This window comes from Tyto alba, unplaced genomic scaffold (genome assembly GCF_018691265.1).
Source record: "Tyto alba isolate M040663 unplaced genomic scaffold, T.alba_DEE_v4.0 Super-Scaffold_10, whole genome shotgun sequence".
Lineage (NCBI taxonomy): Eukaryota > Metazoa > Chordata > Aves > Strigiformes > Tytonidae > Tyto > Tyto alba.
Genome location: NW_024881262.1, coordinates 2,427,838 through 2,450,519, shown reverse-complemented (window position 1 = coordinate 2,450,519; position 22,682 = coordinate 2,427,838). Strand labels below are relative to the sequence as shown.

Below are 22,682 nucleotides of genomic sequence, written 5' to 3'. Positions count from 1 at the left end.
ATGCCAGAAACCAACAGACTTATCCAGGCAAAAGGTTCACTCAGTTTAGGTTGTACCATCTTCCCTCCTATACATCTATAAGCTAAGGACAGGTGAGCTGCCTTGGCCAAGGACATCTTTTCTTTCCCATATTTTTCACCCACAAGGAAAATAAATACGTAAATAAATGATATAGAGGAAGAAAGCTGAGAGCTTGGGAGGCATGAGGAAGCCTCATACGAAAACACAACTATAAAACACCTTACTTGGCCTCATTTTCCTGGAGCACTCACAAGGCAAAGAGAAACTACACTAACTCTTTTTTCCCTACACATACGCATTTAAGGAAAACTGCAGATTCCTAATTCACTCTCACTAGGCTCTATAACAGAATATACCATGGACAAATATTTATGCAATAATTGCAAATAGCAATTGCATCAAAGAGCTCGCTCTTCTCTGTGTATTCAAATATGTTGCTTTGCAAAGCCTTTAACAAACAATAATGTGATGCTGATACAGTCTCAATCTTTGGAATGACAAATAACCATAAAGGGAAAAAGCTTCTCAGATCCATATTCTCTGTACAGATAAACTGTGATCACTATTTGATGAAACCAAAAAACATGTCGTCCCCCTTCAGAAAAGTTTATGAAGCACAGATTATATCAGCATCATCCTAGGTACATTTCATTTTGTAGTCTAATAATGTTCCAAGTAAGAAATCCCTGTACAAAGCCTACCAGTCAGTACCTGAGCTCAGAGGAAAACGGACTGATGTCATAAAATGTTTCTATTATCAATTTGTACTCTTTGTCCTCACTACCTTGGAAATGACCCAAACAGGGCATTTTGTTTTCAAATTTAGCATAAGCAATTTTGTAAGTTATCAAAATATAAAGCTAAATTGCTTGCTTCCAAAAAAATTCTGGGCACTTCTGTGTTCTTACTAGAGCTATCCGATATTGATCCTTGTTACAAAAGGACGTGAAGTCAGGCAGTATGCTAACAGCACACTGTCATATACTCCAACATGATTTAAGATGTGCTTCTCCACAAAGTCCAGAAAACCTCTCACACGCCAAATGTTATGTGCTCAGTATGGATCCTCTCCCTACTTTTCTACTTCGATTAAAAAAAAAAAAAAAAAAAAAAATTTTGGCTGGAACATCCAGGCTTCTCCTCAAGTCTTCTAGAACTACCAAAATATATTTCAACTGGAGGTAAAGGAGTAAAAGGCACCTTGTTTGTGACTTATCAGACATACTGCAAACATCTCAGGGGCTCCATTTACACTGAACACTACTGACTGCTGAAAACATCCACAACAAGAAGAGAAAAATATCCCCCATGGTTTAGTAAAACGAGGAAAGTAAAATGAGTGGAAGACGCCACTCTTGGCAGTCTAAGTAATGTACTACCTACAAATAAGGAAAGAACGTGCAAATAGCTAATCCCGGATAATTACATAATCAGTGCTATAACCATGGACATACAGGTGATGATATCTGAGAGATTAAGTAACCATAATCATCAAGCTGTAAAACCAGGAGGTAATTGTGAGATACCTCCACGAACATGGGTAGAAGATGCTACTCCAGAAATTCCCATTCAGCATTTCAGTGGGAATCCTCCAAAGGGAAATTAATGAGTGACACACTGGTGTCTTCCTTTTTGAAACCAATCACATAAACAAGGAAAAGACAAACATCACAGTAAAGGTTGCAGGAGATCAAGATGTCTAAAGCAGAGGTAATTACACAAATTGCCTTTTCCTGAAATCTGTAAAAACAAGACCAGAAATTCAGTTGACAGCAGGTTTTGAAAGGCAGTCCATCATTCACCCATAGCAAGTGTTTCTGCTGAAACCTCACTTTGAGCCACAAATGAAGCCCAACAAGAACTTCTGACAAGGGTGGGAGAGAAGGGATGTAATGAACAGTGAAAATCATCTTTTGGCAGGAAATAAGTCTTTGTGCTTTCCAATACTCCTAATTTTTTCCTTACATTGTAGTGGTTATGTATTGGGACAATATTTATATTAATCAACTGAATAAAGCCATTTAGCATATTTGCAAATCAAGGGGGGGGGGAGGGGGAAGAATTGTATATTAAACCATCATTTTAGTTTGAAATGTTGTCACATTCCAGAACTTTAAAATACTAAGAATTACACTGTTTGAAGATTTTAAATAATTTCCACTTAGTTTATATAAAATACCATGTACTATAAATCAAACTGATCACAAAAAAAGCAAAATGTCACTAAATTTTTCCCTGGTTTTAGTATAGTTATATTATTTGTCATTTCACTTACCCATGCTTCGTGCCACATATCTCCTTTTCTTTTCCTTTGCCCTTCTCTTTTATTTTTTCTTTCTCTCTGCCTTTACGCCGCTCTCTTTCACGAGACCCGCTATGAGTTCTCCTATGACTGGATCTTTCACTACTTCGACTATAAGAACGTTGACGAGGTCTTGATCGTGATCTACACAAAATCCATAGTATTAAAATTTAGCAGTCATACATTTTTCACTGTCACCATATGTTAGATTTGCTATCTAGTCCAACTATTTTAAACACATTTTCAAATCATTTAGTAATTTAATAGTTTTCAACAAAAAGCTGCCAGTTTATCAAAAGAAAAGTGAAAAAGAAAGCAGTGCTTCTACTCTGAGGGAAGAATGCAAAATAAATTAAACCACACTACCTAGCATTCACCCATTAACAAAGTAATCTGGTATTACTGCAGTAATCTTTGGAGCTATTGGAGAAGGAAAGGGAGGAATTTTTTTCTCGAACATTAAATTCTTAAGTTCTGATCAATTTAGCTTGGCAAATAATTGAAGACTTTACAGCTGCTACTAAGTGCTTGTATTTACATATTAAATACATTGCTGTTAATAACGACGTTCCAACAAAAGCCAGAAGTGACATGTCCAAACCCTTACCTTTAGCCTGCAAAGCTGACACATGCACACAGCTTCTTAATATCAAATTCAGATTCGAAACACACTTTGCAGAAAACCTATAAATAAGCCAACCCTAGAGGCCCAATAATGCAAGAAACTGAATACAGGTGCAAGGGTTTGTGCACATATTTGGTTCTTGGTTACAAGTTCCTACATGCCTATAGGATACTCTGTTCTCAATCATGTTATCCATTCCTCTGCAATAAATGTATGTTGTTACTAATATACTTGAATGAAAAAAGATCAAGCAGTATTGCAACGTGACTGTTTCTATATGGATCCAAAACACCTTTTCATTATTCCTGGTTTTCTCTTGGATAATTTTCTACTTTTTCATTTATCATGGATCAGGACATCTTTTCTATGGTCCATGAGTAGCTACAGCCGATGAATATTTAGGAAAACAGCAGTTCAAGTTTGCATTAGTTTCTATTACAACATACATCTTCATAAAAGTTCTGATGGCACCTCATTGAAAAGTTTAATTAAGTACTGGGGGGGAAGGGCATTTTTTAAAAACAGTATAAAAAATTTATTTAGCACCTCTTGGAGTGCAAAACTCCAAAGGCCTTTAAAAGCAAAATCACATAGAAAAGATCACTCAATTTAAAAGGCAACAACTGTTTAATAAAACTCAACAATAGAATAAGCAAAAGAAAATACTGCATCCAGATGAAGCTATAAATTACATTTAGGAAGAATGTTGCTATTGAGTCTGGAATTTGTCCAGCGTCCTGGGGTTAACATACCTATTCTTGCCACTGAGCCTTTCAGGCTAGCACCAGAGGTCAGAACCTCAGTTTTACGTTTCATTCAGCAGATGGCATCTCTTGCAACACAATATCTCCTATTATCGCGCACACTATTAGCACTAATACAATAGATCAAATTACCACTTAAGTGGCGTATTATGAACTATAGAACATTTTCGGTCTCAAAATGGATTTTTATTATGTCATCACAAATTAAAAAGCATCCATCCATTCTTTGGTCCTCAGGCAGAGAAGTTTTGGCCTAAAAGACTGTTCTGGATATTAGATCTATTTTTTCGGTTGGCACAAAGACACTGGTTTTAAATGCATCACGATGAGACAGGCAGAGGTTTAGACCACTGCCCTACAAACATTCACTATTCAAAGCTAGCCATGATTTCTGAGAACTCTGCAGGTCAGATGCAAAGTCAGAAACAGTTAAAAAAAAAAACCAACACAACAACAACAAAAAAAAACACACCACAAAACCAAACAAACAAAAAACCCACAACAAAACAAACAAACAAAAAACCCACAACAAAACAAACAAAAAACCCACAACAAAACAAACAAACAAAAAACCCACAACAAAACAAACAAACAAAAAACCCACAACAAAACAAACAAACAAAAGCCCTGTAGCAACACAAATCACCTTCTTCTGATGCAAGGCCTCCCCTAACTTAAGGGTACTGTCCTTCAAACAGAAATAACTGAGGAATCTAAAGTATTTCTTGCTAGAGAGCTTAATTTCTCAGCTCAGAATCTGAGCTTGATTTCACATCTACATTTCGCAGGTGCAAATAATGGCAAATTCGGTCCAGATTAGCTGGATGCGCAAATAGTAGATTTCTGTTTGTTCACATGTCTAGCTAGAACAAACAGCAGGTATAATTTATATACAGAAAAACGGCTTTTAAAATTAAAAGTTGACTTGTTGCATCAAATTTGTAATCATGTGCCTCTAACAGCATTGACAAACCGAAAAACGTTTTCTTTACAGAAGCTGTCACTGTTCTTTCATTTGTCACCTTTTGCACCCACAGAATTCATTAGCCTAGAGTGAGCCCTAATCATTGCTTATCCTTTGGGGTTTACAATTACAGAAAATAGCTGCTGCAGCTTGTGTTCCCCGTCCCAGCCACGCAGGTGAGGCAGGCAGATGACTATCAACGGGATATTACAGTGAAGATCTTAACAAAAATGTTAAGTTCTACTCCACAGAAGCCAGCTCTGCAGGACACACTAGTTCAGTCAATCCTTCAATTATCGGAGCAGTTGATCTGGGCTGTAGATCAGCCCGGAGCACAGATGCAGACAATCCAGAATTGGCTTCACGCAGAGCCAACTCCAGCTTGGTCAGACGTGTTAGCTCAGATAACAAGTCAGCACACGCCGAAGGGTCTTTGGGGGCAGCTCAGGTGTCACAGCCTGGCTGCAGCCCCCCAGCCCAACCCCACCTGCCCGCCGTGCCCCACGTTAGGGGATCTCTAGAGGCAACGGGGCAGGAAAAGCGTTGCAAAGGAGATCTAGTGGATTCTGCTGCACCTGAAACAACCTGCAGCGTCTCTCCCCGGCGTTTGTCCTCCGGGGGTTCAGACGCGCGCGGGGTTTATCGGCAGGGTGGAGGAGGGAGCAGCCGGGACAGAGACACCCACGCCGTAACCCGGCCTCTCGATGCAGCCACGCCGACCCGCGACAGCCCCGCACGCAGCCAGCCTGGCCCCCTCCCAAAAAGGATCTTTCCTGGGGTCTCCATCATTGTACAAAGTTCTTTGCAAATACTGGATGTTTCACTGTTTTCCCTTCATGCTGCAGAGCTACAGCCCGCCCAAATAAAACTAACTCTGCCTAAGTTCGCTGTATTTATTTATGTTGATGACCAACAGTATATATGAAGCACAGATAAAGCAACGCAGCTCCAGAAATACAGAAAGATGTACTAACCCCAATCACGAATAGGGGTGAAGGAAACAAGGAAAACTGAGGCAAAGAAAAAAGAAACAGTCTAACATTAACGGTCCCTTTAATTCCAGAATGCCAGTGAAACTTTGATTCTGTTAATCCTTTTTAACCTAGGGTAACAACTGTGTTTCAAGCGTGGCACAGCAGCCAGTATTTTGGAAAAGGTTATCATGTACTAATCTTTCTCCTTCACAATGTATCCAAAGTCATAGTAACAAAGGACTATTAGAAAAACCACTAAGCAACCACAAAACATAGTTTTATTAAGAAATTTGAGCTGAATCTCAAGTCTTCTTTAAATCTTCTGCTAGTCTGAAAAAAAATCTTAGGGACTTCTCACAGAAGTAGAGCCATGAACATTTTAAAATATATGTGCTTAACTAAGTAACAGCTTATTATATTAAGAGTTAAGACAGGTTATGTAGTTTTACCACATTTTGATAAAACAAAGGAAGCACGGGGACTAAATACTTTAAGGTAACAGACATAAGACGGCAAAAATAACAAACTTGGCAGTGTAATTCCCTAGAACAATTTCATCTTACATGATAAAATAAGTTCTGCCAGCAATACTTCTACAACTGAACCAGAATTAACAGGAAGCCAGCAATAAACCATGTAAGAACTGCTGAGCTTAAGCAGGTAAGACCACAATCTCCTTGATCTCTGCTAGTGTGTGCACTCTTAAGAGAGCTCTCAGTTTCTCTGAAGTGCCGTAGGAAATGATGATCACCAGTGACTGAAGCAAAAGCCACGATTACGCTGATAAACACTGAGTGAACATCCCTTCTAGAATGCATGAAACCATACCTCCTTCGGCCACGAAAATGGACGAGTGCTGAAAGGTATCGGGACTCTGCAGAGCACAGGAACAAGCGGGAACTACAGAACACTGAGGAAATAAAAAGGCAGAGGTTTTGCCTACAAACAGGTTTCCCCTGCGTTCATCAAAAAACAAACTATGAGCTAAGGCTTCTTTCTCCCCAACCTAAAAAGCTTAAGGAGGGGACTGACCAACAGAATAAGCGAAGAGACACGCTTTATCTTTTAAAAAAGGTATAAGATGTAATCTTAAAGGAGGGAAAAAAAGTCGAGCATTTTAAACTTGAGAACAAAACTAAGATTATCAAGTCAATAAAGTTGAGAAAACTGAAATAAATGAAGCTAAAGAGATGAGATTCATAGCAAGAAGGAAGCAACAGGTATGCAATACCATATCTTGAGAGCCCAAAAATATGTATTCAGAAAGCAAAGAAACTATACAAAAACAATTTTTAAAATACAAAGAACGAAAAGCACAGTTTCCCACAAAGCACGCAAAAGGATGTGCCGTTTGTATACAGGCAGGTGTTACTGCCCTTCCTGGCATTTTATTTATTGGTAAATACTCCCAGAACAAACTGCCACTTGAATTTTCTTTCTTACGTACAACTGTTCTGAGACCCCCAATATCTAAAACCTGCCCTCTAGCTCTGAGGGAAGCTCCAGCCTCTCATACATCCCAGGCTAATTCAACCCACCTGTTAATACAATTCAAGACTAATTCTGCAACACCAAATACAAGCTTCAATGACCCAGGTGACAAGAAGCCACAATTTCCCATTTAGCCTGGTCTTGGCTGACGCCACCGGGTAAGTGAGCAACTGAGCAGACACCATCCTGCAGACATCGGGACAGAATCAAGACGACAGTATTTAAAAGCAAGTCTGAAATGTTGTAAGCTTAAAGTCCTTGGCCTTTGCAATCCAAATAGCTTCCTCAACTTAATTTCTGTGTTGTTTCTTTCCACTCTCTCTCCCTTGACACGCAATCTTTGGCATTCACTTTTCTGTGGCAACAGAATTTGAACAGTGAAACCTCAGGAATTTAGATCATGCTTGCGTAGCTTCAGGTAAGGCTACTGACCTTCCTCTAGTACCCCCAAGGCTGCAGGTAACCACAAAATTAAGATCGAGACCAATAAGAGAAAGGATGCTTTGCATTACCTAACATAGCCGCGGTGTTTGGCAGCGGCACACCCCGGCAGCACAGGCTGGGTGCACGGGGGAGCGCGTCTTGCTCAGGGCAGAGGAGCGAGCGCCCACCTCCAACCAGAGGGCTGGCACCGGCACCTGCAAAGGGCCAGGCTTAAACACCCTGAAAAGCTGCACTTCGGGCCACAGAACTTCGTTTTACAGCACGCTACCATTTGAATGAGAGAGCTTTTTTTTCTCTGCCTCCAAGTGCAAAATCCTAAAATAATTGTTTTAAGAACACCTCATGAAAACTTCCATAAGGCCCATATTAAATCCAAGCTACACAATAGGCTCTTGACAGTGGAAGATAATTTTATAAAGTAAAAATGAAAGTATACTAAACTTGCTACTCAGTGTACATTTCCATTTGTAGCATGAACTAATTCACCTATATGTTACTATGAATTACTATTAAAATATCTTGTGACATATACAGAACAGGAAACAATGAAATAACTTTATGAAACAGAGCTACAAGAAGTCATCTGCGCCAAGAATTCACCAGTAAACAAGAACAAAAGTCTACAGATCAAGCAGAGAATAAAGATTTTTCTATTTTATTACTGTTGAAAAATAAAACCAATCCCGATTATTCATATGAAAGCAAGTCCCAAAGTGTTCAAATTATAGAACTACTGGAGGAAAAAAAAAAAAAAAAAAAAACCAACACACACAACCCAACCCAAGCTGGAGAGTAGACTGCCAGCATGCACACCCCCTTCCCCCCAAACCAACAAAACACCCACCCACCATGCCAAAGGTTAAGTCATTTAGTCAAGTTCAAAGATCTTCAAAGAGTTCTTAGATCCAGATAAGCCCATATGTTACCAAAATTCTGTGAAAAGCTATTACTTTCCAATCTGCTTTTCATGTCTAAGTTACAGAACACACAGATGCTTGGCATCACTCAGTATCCCTAAATTCTCACACCAGATAATCAAGGCTCACCAATAAGTTTCCTATCTAAAATCCTAAGAAATGTCTTTATTCCATCAACACTTAGTCCACTTGTAAAAATTGAAAGTATCCATAAAAGCCCATTCAGTTACTGCACAATAAGTGTTAATTTGCTAATTTCTTCACAGGTAATCAATTAAAATGTAAAATATTGGATAAAATTAGTTGCACTAAATTTAACAGCTGCTCCATAAGCATAATTAGTTTCACAAGGGCCATATGTATTCTGAACAGAGACAGAGTTGAAACAAATAAGCAGATTTTAAAACAAGTTTGAGGAAATCTGCATTTAATTAGCAGGTGGGCACTACAACTGCATAATGTTTTTATACATTTATATTTATGAAGTGACAGAAGATCTAAAGGCTTTTTAAAATGGCGTTTATTGTTTGAATGGGAACTGTTTTGCTGCATGCTAAAGTGATTTAAATCCTTATAGCTCTGCTTTGAAAAAATCATAAATGGTGAAAGAAAACATGTGGAAAACTGTAAAACTAGAAAGAATTTGCGACAAAAAGCAGATACACATACCATAACCAAAAGGAAACTACACTTAATTAAATGTACACTACATCTGGAATATCAGCCTAATAAAACGTGAAACTATTAATTTTCATTGTTCTAAAGGAAATGAGGTCAGTGTCGTTTAGTATTTCCCCAATTATATTGCACTAAAGCATTGAACTATATCTTATAGGTACAATCTAATCTTTTCAAAACACTACAATTTGGAAACAGTCACCGAGATAGACTTTTTTTAAATGGAAAGAGGAATTAGAACACAAAACCAAGACAGCTCAAACAGAAGAAAACAAGCATTAAGCTATTTTGTTGGCAAAGAGCAACCACCACTCAAATTAAAGTTTCCGACATGTCAGATTCTTCCCTGACATTCTTCTAAGTATCTCTCAGCTCATACTATTCTTACTAGATTATTATTAGCTCAATAGCCACAAACAAACCCCAACAAATTTGTGCTCCTTTAATACGTTAGCAATAAATCAAAAGTCTGGGAAAGAACAACGAAGCACAACTGCATTGCATCAAACCTGGATATTCATATTGGTAATAAAGACATGGTGCAAATGCACACACAACTAATTGCAGCAAAATGACATGTTCTCTTTCAAAGCATATTAAGAGAAAGCTTCTTGTTTAACTCAGCTTCACTACCAGGAAAAAAAAAAAAAAAAATCACGGTACAAGTTCTTGGGGGAGGTAAAATAATTTCAAGCATCAACTGCAGTTGTTCAGAGTGTAGAAATTATTCATTCTGTAGAGATATATATATTTTTTTCATGCAAACATGTTTACCTCTATGAAACGTTTCAGATCCCTATTAGTTTGCAATTTTAAAATGCATGCATTTGAGGAAGTTAAGTAAAGGTAGTATGTACAATCATATGGCTTGTTTATTTATTGTCAAATATAAGGTGAGTGAAAATGAATCTAGGCAGAAAAAGAGTCAGCTTTTAAGTCTGAAATGAGACTGGTGCTAAGAGGAAAAAGAAGCTGTTTCAAGCCAGCAGTTTAGTGTGTTGGTAAGTGACAAAATAAAGGGATATTAAAGATAGTAACAAAATCATCCACAGTGCCAGAGAAAAGCAAGATGAGATCGAAACAGCGAGTGGGACAATCAAAGTCCCCGTTTGCAGAACTGAGAAAATGGATTCACCGGATACAGGCACCAACCTAGTTCAGCGATAAACAATTCTCCACCTATAAATTACATTAATTACATAATCAAACATCTGAGGAAATAATACTCAAAATTCCAGTAAGCTGTAATTAAAAAGTAGTCATGAAAACTTGGCATGGAGAGTACATAAATGCAGCCGGACAGAAGAACAGATAGCAAAGACACTACTTTAAGTGTTGCTTATTCTCAAGCAGTCTATCCGTCACAAATCTAGCTCTCCAGACTACAGCCTCCCGGTCTACCTCTTCTTACTTCCAAAGATTAAAGTCTCTTCTCTGCCACAACGCCTCGACTACCCTAGAAAGCCTCTAGATCCAGAGCTGGCAACGACAGCGTATCTCCACTTCAGCGTGCCCACGTCACCACCGAGGTCTTGGAGAACCTCCAGGAGATCAACAGCGGGGTAAAAAAGAGCTGACTCCAGAAATACATAAAGTTTACTTAAGCTGAGCTTTTGTCTCAGCAGTCCTTTGCCCAGAAACTTGCTTCGGGCAGAACTCCTTGCCTAAGCGATGGTGAACAGAAAGAGAAGCTGACTGCGACCCGACCAGCTGCCGGAGCACTTCCACAAAAGCTTTGCACGGACAAGTAAAACCAGAAAACAGACTTGACTAAATATTACTTGAAAACCAGAACTATAAATCATAGATTAAACAGCTGCTATTCAAGCATGGAGCTAACCCGTTTGTTTTTGTTGATGTGCTTTTACAAAATGCCTAACAAAGCTCGTTGCGCTACCCTGTACGTAACTATACCTTGCTCCCTTCATCGAACGGCTCACTTGAGCCTTTCCTCGCACGCAGAAGCGCGATCCGCTCAAGAAGGCCAGATGCACATTACAGATACGTATATAAGTACATAAACGGACTGCAGTGTTATTGGATACACATTGGTTTTGCATTCGGCACAGAAAACTATATATACTGTTTTTCAACAGGCTTTCTGCAGAGGCAGGATCGTGGGAGCAGCTGCGGCCAAAGTCGGTGTAATGAAGTGTGCTGGCTGGGATTTGGGAAGGGAGAACAGCTGTGTGAACAGCTCCCACGGATCTACTGGAATTGCGAGCTGTTCCACTCCATTAGCGATGGCAGGAGGGGATTCTCTCCCCACTTTATTCCTTTAGCTCACACAGAGGTCACTGACTTCCCCAGAAATAAGTGGTCTGAAGGAGCTGAGGATCGCGGGCCTCATCTTTATCGGGGGGAAATACGTTGAATCATCTATTGTCCTTGTTAATCTGAGTGAAGACTCTGAACTGCCTCTCTTTGCTCTGATTTCACCCCAAATTAGGACCGTCAGTTTAAGAACACATCTGGTTTTACATGAAGTGTATTTCTCTCGTGTCTTTCTTTTCTTGGAGACTGCCTCGAAACAGGACTTTTTTCTAACCCTACGCTCATGTCACCATCTCATGACTGAGCAGGAAAAGCTAGAATTTAATTTTAATGACCTTTAGGTAATAAAATAACAAAGAAACAGAAGTTAGTACACTGTCCCAGCTATTAAAGAAACTAAGAAAAAAGCTACCCCTCCGGCTCCCCATCCGTTCTCATTCAAAGCAGTTCTAGCAGTCTTGAAGTTCCAGACTTCAAGGGCATAAAACCACATACACCTACGCAAAGGTTTGCAATACCCAACTTCACATATACTATATCTAAACTTCCATATAAAACCAAGGTTAAGGCTGATAACAGAAGAGAATGAATGAATAAGGTAACATATTCTATTAGCAAGTAAAATCACCGGACTTTGTAATTAATTTATACATATGCATGCAGTTTTTCTATTCTTGATACAGCTGGAATCTATTTTAAAAGACAAGGCTCCAGCTTACTTTCAGGACCCTCAATAAATACACCAGATCAGTTGTTTCTGCATCATGCAGGCATTAGTGACCGCATCTGCTACGGCAGGAAGATCTGGATGTATCGCACAGCAATGAAAAAGGCTCACATTAATTTTCCAGATGGAATCACTATGTAGGTAATTATTCGTTGTAAATTTGACACCACCTCTGATATTACGTTAAAACATTAAGGAAGGTAAGTGAGAGATTTCAATGTTGAATTTTTCACTTCCCTGGTGCCTCTGAAAAGTTCAAATTAGTTCTAGGTAACCACCACCCTTCTGTTGCTCTTTGACAAAACCACTGTATTATTTTTTGTGATTGTAAAACATCTAAGATTGAGGCCCCAATCATGGTTCGAGCTTAAAGATGCTATAATATTTACATATACTTACACCCATAAAGAGCTATTAGACAGCTGAATGTAATTACCTAAACAGATGCTTGAAATCAACTTACAGCATGGGACAGTAACTGTTCGCATAAACTGAAAAACAAACAAACAAAACAACAAAAAAAAAAACCCAAACAACACAACACCACCAAAACCCCAACCCAGAGCATTACAGCACCATCGCTGTCAACATGAGGCATTCAAACCGATAAGAAGTACCAGCACAAATCCAAAACTGAACCAACAGGAAAAAAAAAAAAACATCATAACACTTCTCGTTCTTCAACACTGCAGCAAGTTGCAGTACCGTTTAAAAGAAAAAAACCAAACCAAAACAAAACAAAAAACACTTAAAGACAAGATTAAAGCATACTCTTGTCCTCAGAAACAAAAACCCAATTTGAAAGAGCAGAACTATTGAGACAGACTCAACTCCCATGATGAACAGAGGTCTCGAATGTTGCTTTGGAAATAATACTTGGATGAAAAGCTGGGTGTCTACTTCTACTTGTCTGGTAACAAATGAAACTATTACTCTGTACTCACAATTAAGAAAAATGGAAACTTTTTCTTTAATTCACTGATAACAAGACATTTTAGGTTTACATTTTGTGAGATGTAAAAAGGTTGAGGCATTCCATCTATACTTTTTACCACAAAAGGTTTATGAAGCATACAGAAAGACTTTTAGAATACCATCTTGTTCTCCCAAATTAAAAAAAAAAAAAACACAAACAAACCAAAACAAACTTAACATATTTAATGAAAGCAACCATAATTCGACTATAGGATCAAGTCTCTGAAAATGAGGTCATAAAAAAGCTTTAGAAACTTCTGAAGCACACACATACAAAAAGGAAAAACGTATCGTGCTACACTATCAAAATCTTTTGAAGACACAACATAAACAGTTTGTATGTTTTATTCCTATTTCCCGATGCACATTCTATAAACACAAGCTAGATGTATCTTACTTCAGTATTTTGTATTTTACAAACACAAAGTAGATAGAGGAAAGCATGGCCTTTTTTTAATATACTCCTGGATGAATACTGAACAGCTTATTTGCTGGAGACTGATGAGAATACAAAGCTGACAGGCTTATCGGCTGCAAAAATCTACTTTACTGGAAGATATCACCTATAACCCTGTTGTGTCTTTCCCAACCCCCAACTCTAATGACTAATTAAAAACTCCAAGGAAGGGAGGGGAGAAACTCTGAAAAATTTCAATTAGCATTCTAAAAATAAGTGTTTTCATCACAGAACCTGCAATTGTTCCATTAAACATTGTAAAATAAAATGTATCACAAAGAGAAATAACAAAATCTGGTTTGTTTTTTTTTTAAAAATACATAAAGCAACAAAATTACTTGATTGGCATACTTCAAAATGTATTATGACCGTTCTGATCAACTGATGATACTGATCACAAACTAACTGGTATCAGTTCCAACTTAAATGGGTAAGAAAGATCGATGTGACTGCTACAATGTGATTTCTCACAATGTGATTTCTACATACTTATATCTTTGTTTAAAGATTCTCAGTTTTACCGTGAAATTTTCTTCTGAGCTTTGCTTTTTGCTTAAAACATAAAATCACAAAGCTACAGCAAAAACATGAAATAATTACAGACCAGCATTGCATGGCCTTCCTGAATCTGCAAGAAGCCTGCAACAGCAGCTATTATGTACTACACTCATCTCAATTTTGAAACCTGAAGGCAAGAATTAAAACACAAACTGTATTATTTCCGTCACTGAGAATATTACCAAAATTAAGCAGTTAAGCCAACTCCAGAAATAAAAGACTACCTACTGCGTCCCTCGAAGCCTTTAATAATTCTCTTCCCAACAGCTACATCACGACTCCCAGAATATGAACAATATTTTGGGGAAGTTGGGAGGGGGGAATTGGAACGTAATGAGATTTCAGAACTGAAGGGTGTAACATATATTAAGCTTACAATGTACTAGGAAGGAAAATTTGCCTGCCACCCTCACTGATGTCCCCATGCCTACAGCGGCACTGCTCGCTGCCCGCGGCTCCCCGTGCTGGCAGACAGTTGTTGAACTGTTGGGTATTTTTCATGTCCCTCCAACTTTGTTTTTTCCCCACGCCTATTGTTTCCTGCTACTAATCAAGCTACCAACTCTTTGGGGCTGAAATTCTGTTTTGAATACTCATCGACACTGCACACTAAGAGTTTGAGCCCTGTCTGACACTTCCCTGTTATAAGTAACATAAGGGTACGTTGACTAACCACAGGCAATCAAGATATTACCATTCCTCAGATGAAATTATATCATCTGTAACAATCTATTGTACTTCACAGCTGCAACATACCAGAAACTTGGTAACTTTGGTTACCAAGCTTCAGTTCCATAAGATGCACTGATCTTGCCATCCTATCAGCTTACTGTAAGATATGTTCTGAAATAAGGTCAAGACTTCATTTTATTATTCAGATAATTCGATCTTTTTAATTTAGCTGACGCGTGGGAATACTCCATAATTCAGATACTTTACCACAGTCTTCAGGAAAGCTTTCATCAGAATCCTCAAGGTCTTACTTTATCCTGTAGCCTGATCCTCAACATTCAGACTTCTAATGCTCCTTTCAGGCTGGGGTGAGTAACACCGCATCCTAATTATCAACCCTTTGAGTAACTGGCTCCATTGATTTGGATTTAAGATTAGAGTTGCAACCTAATGCACTTTTGCAGTTTGCGGCTAGTAGTCTGTTGATATACTCTGATTTTAGCAAGCACTTGCTTGTTGGGTCTAGCAGATAGGACAGTCAAAGGTGTAAGGCATGTAACTGTGCAGATACTTAGTCTTTATCCCGTAAATTAGATATAATTAAGGACCCCATCGGGATAGGTCGCTGGTTTTCTCCTCAGTGAGTGGCTGAGCCCTATAACGGCACCGATACACACGCTTTCCTTTCTTTGTATTCATGGTCATCCTACTGCCTACCTTGTTTTCATTTACAGTGTTTTCACAAGTAAATTTAATAGCAGACTGGAATCATGAAAAAGAGGACCCTTATATTCTGATTTGATAGTTACAATCCTTGATGGCAGAGACTTAAGGAAGAATAACCAGCTGACTTGAAATTAATAATGGAGAACTAACAGATAATAATTCAAATTAAAGGCTTGCTTGAAATCCACTTACATTTCCCATTTCTCAGGCATATTTGCTCTTCCAATGCCCTATCCAGCAGCTGCTGTTTGCCCACCCATGAGAAAATAAGGTACAAAGTAATGTTACGAAAAAAAGAACATATAAATTTTCAGTATATTCACATTTTTGAGGAATGGACAGTTTTCCAAAGAACCCTCTGAACTTTTCACAGACAGATAAAGCAAAAGATTCAGGGCAAGAATAGCATTAACAACATTTTGTTTGTTTGTTCTATCATGTGTTTGCTCTAGCATTTATTTGTCAGTTGTAGCACAACACTTGGACAGAATGGAGCATAAGCAGCAGCAATGGGAAAAAAATACCATTTGGCCATTTTCAACTCATTTTCAGAGGAGTAAAAAACCAAACCAACCAAGAGTTATTTAACATTCCCTACTCTAAACCTTAAGGAAAGCAAAATCATATTGATTCCTTGGCAACAAGTCTACCCTTGACTGGACAGCTTGGCTTTAGGGGGTCTCCAGCCAAATCAAAGCAAACAGGAGACGAGCTACGAGGAACGCAGGACGCAGACTGACAGAGCCCACAGTGCCACTTCCCGAAGCCACAGCTGAAGAGGGACATGACACTTGCCTACATTAATCTGATTACTCTAACTTCTGGAAGGGGCATGACTAATTTGCTCGGTATGTGAAATTGGATATTTTTTATTTACTGCTTCTTTAGCCATTTACTTGAAAAATACAACATTTTCTCTTCTCTGGTTTAATAGGAGAGTCAGGTCCAGATATATTTCTCTCACCAGAAAGGAAACAGCTATACCTAAAATGAAACCAAGTTGTTTATTAAATTCTTTTGTAGTGTGCATTTTAATGTATGCTAAAGAAGATTTATAAAATCTTGACAAAAGATCCTTTCCCAACGTATTTTCTTGCAGTCCTCAGCTGCCATAACAGTACAATCTTCAATTATACACCGTATTTTTGTTATAGGATAAAGCATCTTTACTTAAACTGTTAAAATACAGTGCATTAAAGAGTTCACAAAAGATTAATGACTTTGAGCTGGCAAAAATTGCATTTTGTTAGTCAATAACGAGATACGAATTTATAAACTACACATCAATGAAAACAGGTCAGTCATATTTTTTCCCAATACACAGAAAAAAAAAAAAAAAAAATCTAGACTACATTTGCTGTGAATTTCACACGGCATAACACTATTTACCAGTGCCCCAGTGTTGGGTAGTCTGCAGAGAAATAGCACAACACCAATACAGGGTAGTAAATTCAAGTGACACTCGAAAAGCTGACTGCTTTAAGGCAGAGAAAAGTCCAGAGGAATGGGAAGCACTGACCAAAGCCGCTCATCGTTTCAGAGCGTGAAGGTCCCTGACCGCAGTGCTCTGGCACAGCCCCCGGGAACACGAGCTGACCTCCCAACGCAAATCCCGAACGGAGAGCTGGAAGGGCCCCCCGCCTTCAGGGAGGGGGGTGTTTGGGACAAGGAGAGACTTTATAGAGCGAGGTTGGCGACCGGGGTCCACTCCGAGCCCCAGATTTGACACAAACGTGGTGATGCTGAAGTTCAGTAATTACATAAATGTATGTTTAAAGTTCTCACTGTGAACAGTGTTAGAACTAAACACGACGGCTTATGCCTGTGTGACTCCCGCTGCACTGCTACATTGCAGCAAAGGAAAATGTACTCGTCGGTAGTTACAGTTTTGACTGACACCAGAATTTCCAATCCAACCAATCAGAAAACTCAAAGGCAAATAAAAACTCTTGTTCTACTCTAAGATGTATCTCCTAGTAATAGTTTTGATAATCGACAGAGCAGCATTTCCATTACCACGTATTCGATGGGACTTCCTAAAATAAAATTCCTAATGAGTATAAATAAGAAAGGCTATTTGTATTTATATAGTTCTTCTGCCTTGAGTATTTGTTTACAAAAGTGATCTCCTCTGAAAGATTACCATGATAAAAACCTCAACATTAAAACAATTCAAAAAAAAAAGTGAAATAATTCTGCAGCTTTCCTTAAGGATTAGTTTATATTTTAGTTTATGCTACCACAACTCACTTGCTTTAACCCCTTATCTGTTATTTGAACTAATATGTTCTAAGTGCCATTTTTTACTTTTTGAAAATGAATAACTGTTTTCAAGCAACATCACCTTTTAGCCATATTCTGACCACTTATTTCTGAAACTTATGTTTTAACATTAAATTACTAGAACCACATTTTTTTTAGCAAAAAATTGCAAAGCTGACCTTTATTTTATTAGCCTACAATTTGCTCACCAGTGTTTTCTTAAGCTATATGAATGGCTTATGTACGCCGACAACATCCCACAGATGGTTATGATTATGTTCAACAGGACAACGCACTCCCTGAAAACTTTCACAGACGCTTACCTAATGGGATGTCACATTAAATCTGACACAGTAAGATAAAATAACTACATGCTAATTATAACATCTCAAAAAGGTCATTTTCAAATGATAGTCACAACATTTCTACCGTAATTATTGACGGAACCGGTGCACTAACAGTCATGTAAGAACGAGTTTTTAAACAAGTGTGATTATTACATAGCTTTCTTCTGCCAGAAGATGTCCTTGAATATACATAGCTGTCAACATCTTGGAAATAGATGCCCCTCACTACAAAACTCTGGTAAACGTCAGAATTCGATTTGACTACTACTTGCTTCCTCTCTTAATGCTTAATGACTAATTCCTCAGAGATACCCTTAAAAGCCCTAAAATGTTGTCCTTGGGTAGAAACTTTCACTCAGCAATCAATCGGGAGCAAATTAGATGACTGCGTTGAAATGTACCGCACTGTTTAAGCTAACAAATGAATGAAGAAAGGTAGTATATCGGAACATATGCCACTGCACTGAAGTTGCTAAAAGGGTCTGCTGGAAGAATATTTGGTTTCCAGTGAAGCTAATATGCTATAAGAAGGGACAGTGATGAAAGAATACCAAGTCATATGGAAATCCAAATATAGTGACAGACACAATTATTTTACTAATTGCTAATGAATACAGTCAAGTGGCTTCAAAAAGCAAAACTTTGCTTGGACTACTTCAGGTTTTGACCTCTGCATGAGCAAATGCATTTCAAACTGAAGCCCACCAAAATTGATTAACGGCGCCAGACAAGGCCAGCGTGTAGTTGAAGCTTTTTTCCATCTATCACATGGCCCCAAGGATAGTTAAATGAACCTTAAAATGGCTACAAACAGCTCAATGACTACACAGACTCCTGCCAATTAGAAATAATTAGGCAGTCATTTTGGTGGTAAGTCTTTTTAAGTGCATACATAATGATGCAATGATGCTTATTAGCGATCTCATATGAGCTATGCTCAAACAGCCTGGAATAATTATGCAACTATCACAAAGCCTTGCACATCTCTGTACTTCACCTTAATGCATTTAAAAATCCACTTCATTACCTCCAGTAATTAATCCTCCATTAATTGCAGGAAAAGCCCGGTTTACCGTGCTTCGTTTCTAATTATCTTATAAATAGTTATGGTTCTAATTAATGTGTTCATTAAGCTGAATATCTTTCTCAAAGCCATGCTCAGAGCAAAGGTTCTGCTTTTGAGAGAAAAAGCCTAACTAGCCATAAGGTGAGGCCATTTTGGTTGTATTTGCTTTTATTTTAGTATATTCAACCTCCTAATTGGCATTTAAAATCTAATTTGGAAGAACTTCAAGAAGACTGTATAGTAGAAAAATAGGAAAAGGATTTTCTTTTTTTTTTTTTTTTCCTTTTTTTTTTTTTTTACCCATTCTCCAATCAAGAAGCTTAGAGCTTTAACAGGAAAACTTTTAGCATATCTTTTTGATACAGACTGGTAACAGATTTTCAGTGCTATGCCACAGATTAATTTATATTCTATTATAATTTAGCTTACCCCTGCATGTTTCCATATAAGAGAAGCAAAAACTATGGAAGAAAAATAGTTATCTAACAGTATATGCATAATTATAAAAAAAAAAAAACAAAAACAAAAAAAAAAAAACATACTACTGCCCTTGACTTCATTTCTAGGATATAAATCAGCAGTACAGAATTACAAAAAAATTGAAATCAGTTATTCGAGCGGAGCATAATATAAATCTTTAAAGTCAATGAGAGTTCTTCAGTTTGCCTTACTAGAAGTTGGTACAATCCTATGAAAACCGCAACTGAAGAATATCTTACAATAATATTTATGGATAAGGAAACTCTATATTGAAAGCATGTGTTTCACAGTATTTTGGAGGTATGCATATAAGAATTTGCAGAAAACTTAAAGATTTAAAATTTTAAAATTTTACAAAAGTGCAATCAAAATATTCAAGTTACAGTTAATACTAAGAGACAGATATCTCCTTCCTATTTTTTCCCAATTTCCTTTTTTCTTTTCAACTATACATTATATTTCCATACATCTCTCTCCAGTTACACTATGCAATAACAAATAGAAGCTTTCACATTTTTTCCTTATGCGATCACATATTTACCATAATATATTTTGCTCAGATAGTTACTTAAACACTATTTTAACAGGAAAAGGACAAAGGCTCTCCATATGCCTGAAATTATCAATTTTTTTTTTTTTTTATAATCTTTTCTTCCTATAACATCACACCTTAGTAAAATCTGGAATCACTGAAGTCAAGTGCAGCTTTGCTGCTGACTCCGATAGGGCCAGAGTTTTATAACAATAAACCTATATTAGGACCAGATGAAGCGTTATCATCTATATATATATTTGTGCTCTTGCTTTTCAGGGAGACAACAGTGCCTTGCCTTAGAGACTGGCGACATTCCCTGCTCGCAGTGCCTTACTCTAGCTTTACAATTGCTTTACAATCTCACCTGATCTCACACTTGAACGACCCAGGTTTGCCCCTTTTCTCCCCAAACCACGTTCTCCATCTGAGGGCATCTCACCCTGTTTTCTTGCTCCTCACTAAACGAGAGCAAGAGGATGAGCTTTCCGATAGATCAGCACGCTGAATTATCCCGCCGCACAGATGTGGGAGGAGAAGAACAGGCACTAAAGGATGAAGGGACAGGAAAGTGTCACAGTACCCCAGCTTTAATCAGCTTAATCTGGCATGAACTCACTCACAAAGCGTGCTTTGCTGACAATATCAACAAAAAACAGCAGCTGTCTAATCTGGATCTTGAAGTACAATTGATTTATATGGGATAAAAAATTGTTTGTACAAAAGTAGCAAAAATAGTGTATGCAGCAGCTACTGTCCTACTCATGAGGTCAGTGATGCTACTGAGCGATGGCTTTGGCTGAAATCTTGGCCAAAAGCAGGGATCAAAGAATTCCAGGGCACATATGCCGATTTACGTAGAAGAGAGATCATCTCTGAAAAACAAACCACCACCAAAAAAAAAAAAAAAAATCCTCCAAAACAAGAGTCAGCAACTACCATCTCTGCCACAAAGATGGATTTTGAATGGCATACAACACGGCTAGGAGCAAAAATCCACAATACCTTGAGAAAAATAGCTAGGAAAGGCAGTGGTCCCCAGGTCCTGGCTCCCACAAAGTTCCAGACTAGCTTCCAGCCACAGAGGCAAAACATTACCAATGAACATCATCTTACCTCTCCGGTAATTAATTTCTCCCAGGACCTGAGATACTTCCAGCAACGTATTTAGCCTCTACTTGAAAAAAAGCATAGCATCAGGCACAGCATACTACAAATGTTGCTGACCCCTGATCCAAGGTGGCCGGTTATAATAACAACAGTCTTGTTACAGCTGCCCCTCATGTAACTTGAATAAAGTAACACAAGAGTAATATTCAAAGCGAATTGAGAAGGATTATGGTAACCAATCTATTAATAAGTAAACACGGCAAGGAATCAGTGGAAGAAACAGTAATCCATCATTAAAACTCTCGTGACCAGGGAGGCTGAATGAGGGTTGTCCGGGCGATCTTAACTCTGGCACACACGACTCCAGCAAGGTTGACTCAGGTACATTCGACAAAATTCAGCTTGAATTTTTGAAATACATGGGAGTTGACAGCTACTTGTATTCTACTGTTACAGGGTAACTGTTACTCTTGCTAGGGTTTTTCACATTCAGAGGAGTCCGGTAGAAAAGACAGAGTAAAACACTGTTTTGGCAGAAATACACGCTTTCCACCTGCTCTTTTTAAACTAGATACTGTTACTGTCATGTGTTATTACAATTAGAACACGGGATGGGACTAAAGCAAACAGTAAAATGTTTCTACTAAATGCTACAATTTTGTGTTTCACATTTTGATAATCACATTCTAGAAACCAACACTGGAAACAGCAGCAATTTACAGAGCAAACAATGATGGTCTTACATTACCAATGCATTTTTAAGACATCTGCTATATGTTGGTTTGCATAGCTGCCTCTAGAAACATGAGCTCTGCAGCAAGAAATAACAGATTCTGTTTCACGGCCAGAGGTTTGGTAGCAGAGAAAAAGAGGATTTAAAACAAAAAAGTAAAAATACGTAGTAGTTTAGAAGGTAGACACATCAAAATCAAAAAGCCAATTCTCCACTAAATGAAATCATATTATTCTTCTCCTCTTGAGTACCTTTTCCCAAACAGAAAACTGAAGTGTAACAAGAAAAACAAACAAACAAAAAAACCCAACCAACCACCCAAAAAAACACCAATCTGCAAATGCACCCTTTCCCAAGGGGAGAAATAAAAGGTTTTACAAAAATAAGAAGCTATACTTAAAACACATTCTGTGTGCATAACACCTGGACTGCTTTAGGAAAAGAAAGTGTACATGTAATTAGACTCGATACTTAGCTAGCTCTAAATGAACAGCACTTATGCATTCATTTTTTTTTTTTTTAAGGTTTTTTTTTTTTAATGCCAATGAAAGGCATCAAAGCAACTGTCACTAGCAGCTATCTG

The 22,682-nt window shown here is 38.0% G+C and overlaps 1 protein-coding gene across 3 annotated transcripts in view; it reads right to left on the bottom strand.

Moving 5' to 3' along the window:
- RSRC1 (arginine and serine rich coiled-coil 1) overlaps positions 1 to 22,682 on the bottom strand; it is a 171,037-nt gene that overhangs the window by 130,993 nt on the left and 17,362 nt on the right. For all 3 annotated transcript variants that reach the window (XM_042793813.1, XM_042793800.1, XM_033000092.2), the window contains one exon: positions 2,297 to 2,467. In XM_042793813.1, coding sequence (XP_042649747.1) covers positions 2,297 to 2,467 — 171 coding nt within the window. The remainder of the gene's footprint in view (positions 1 to 2,296; positions 2,468 to 22,682) is intronic.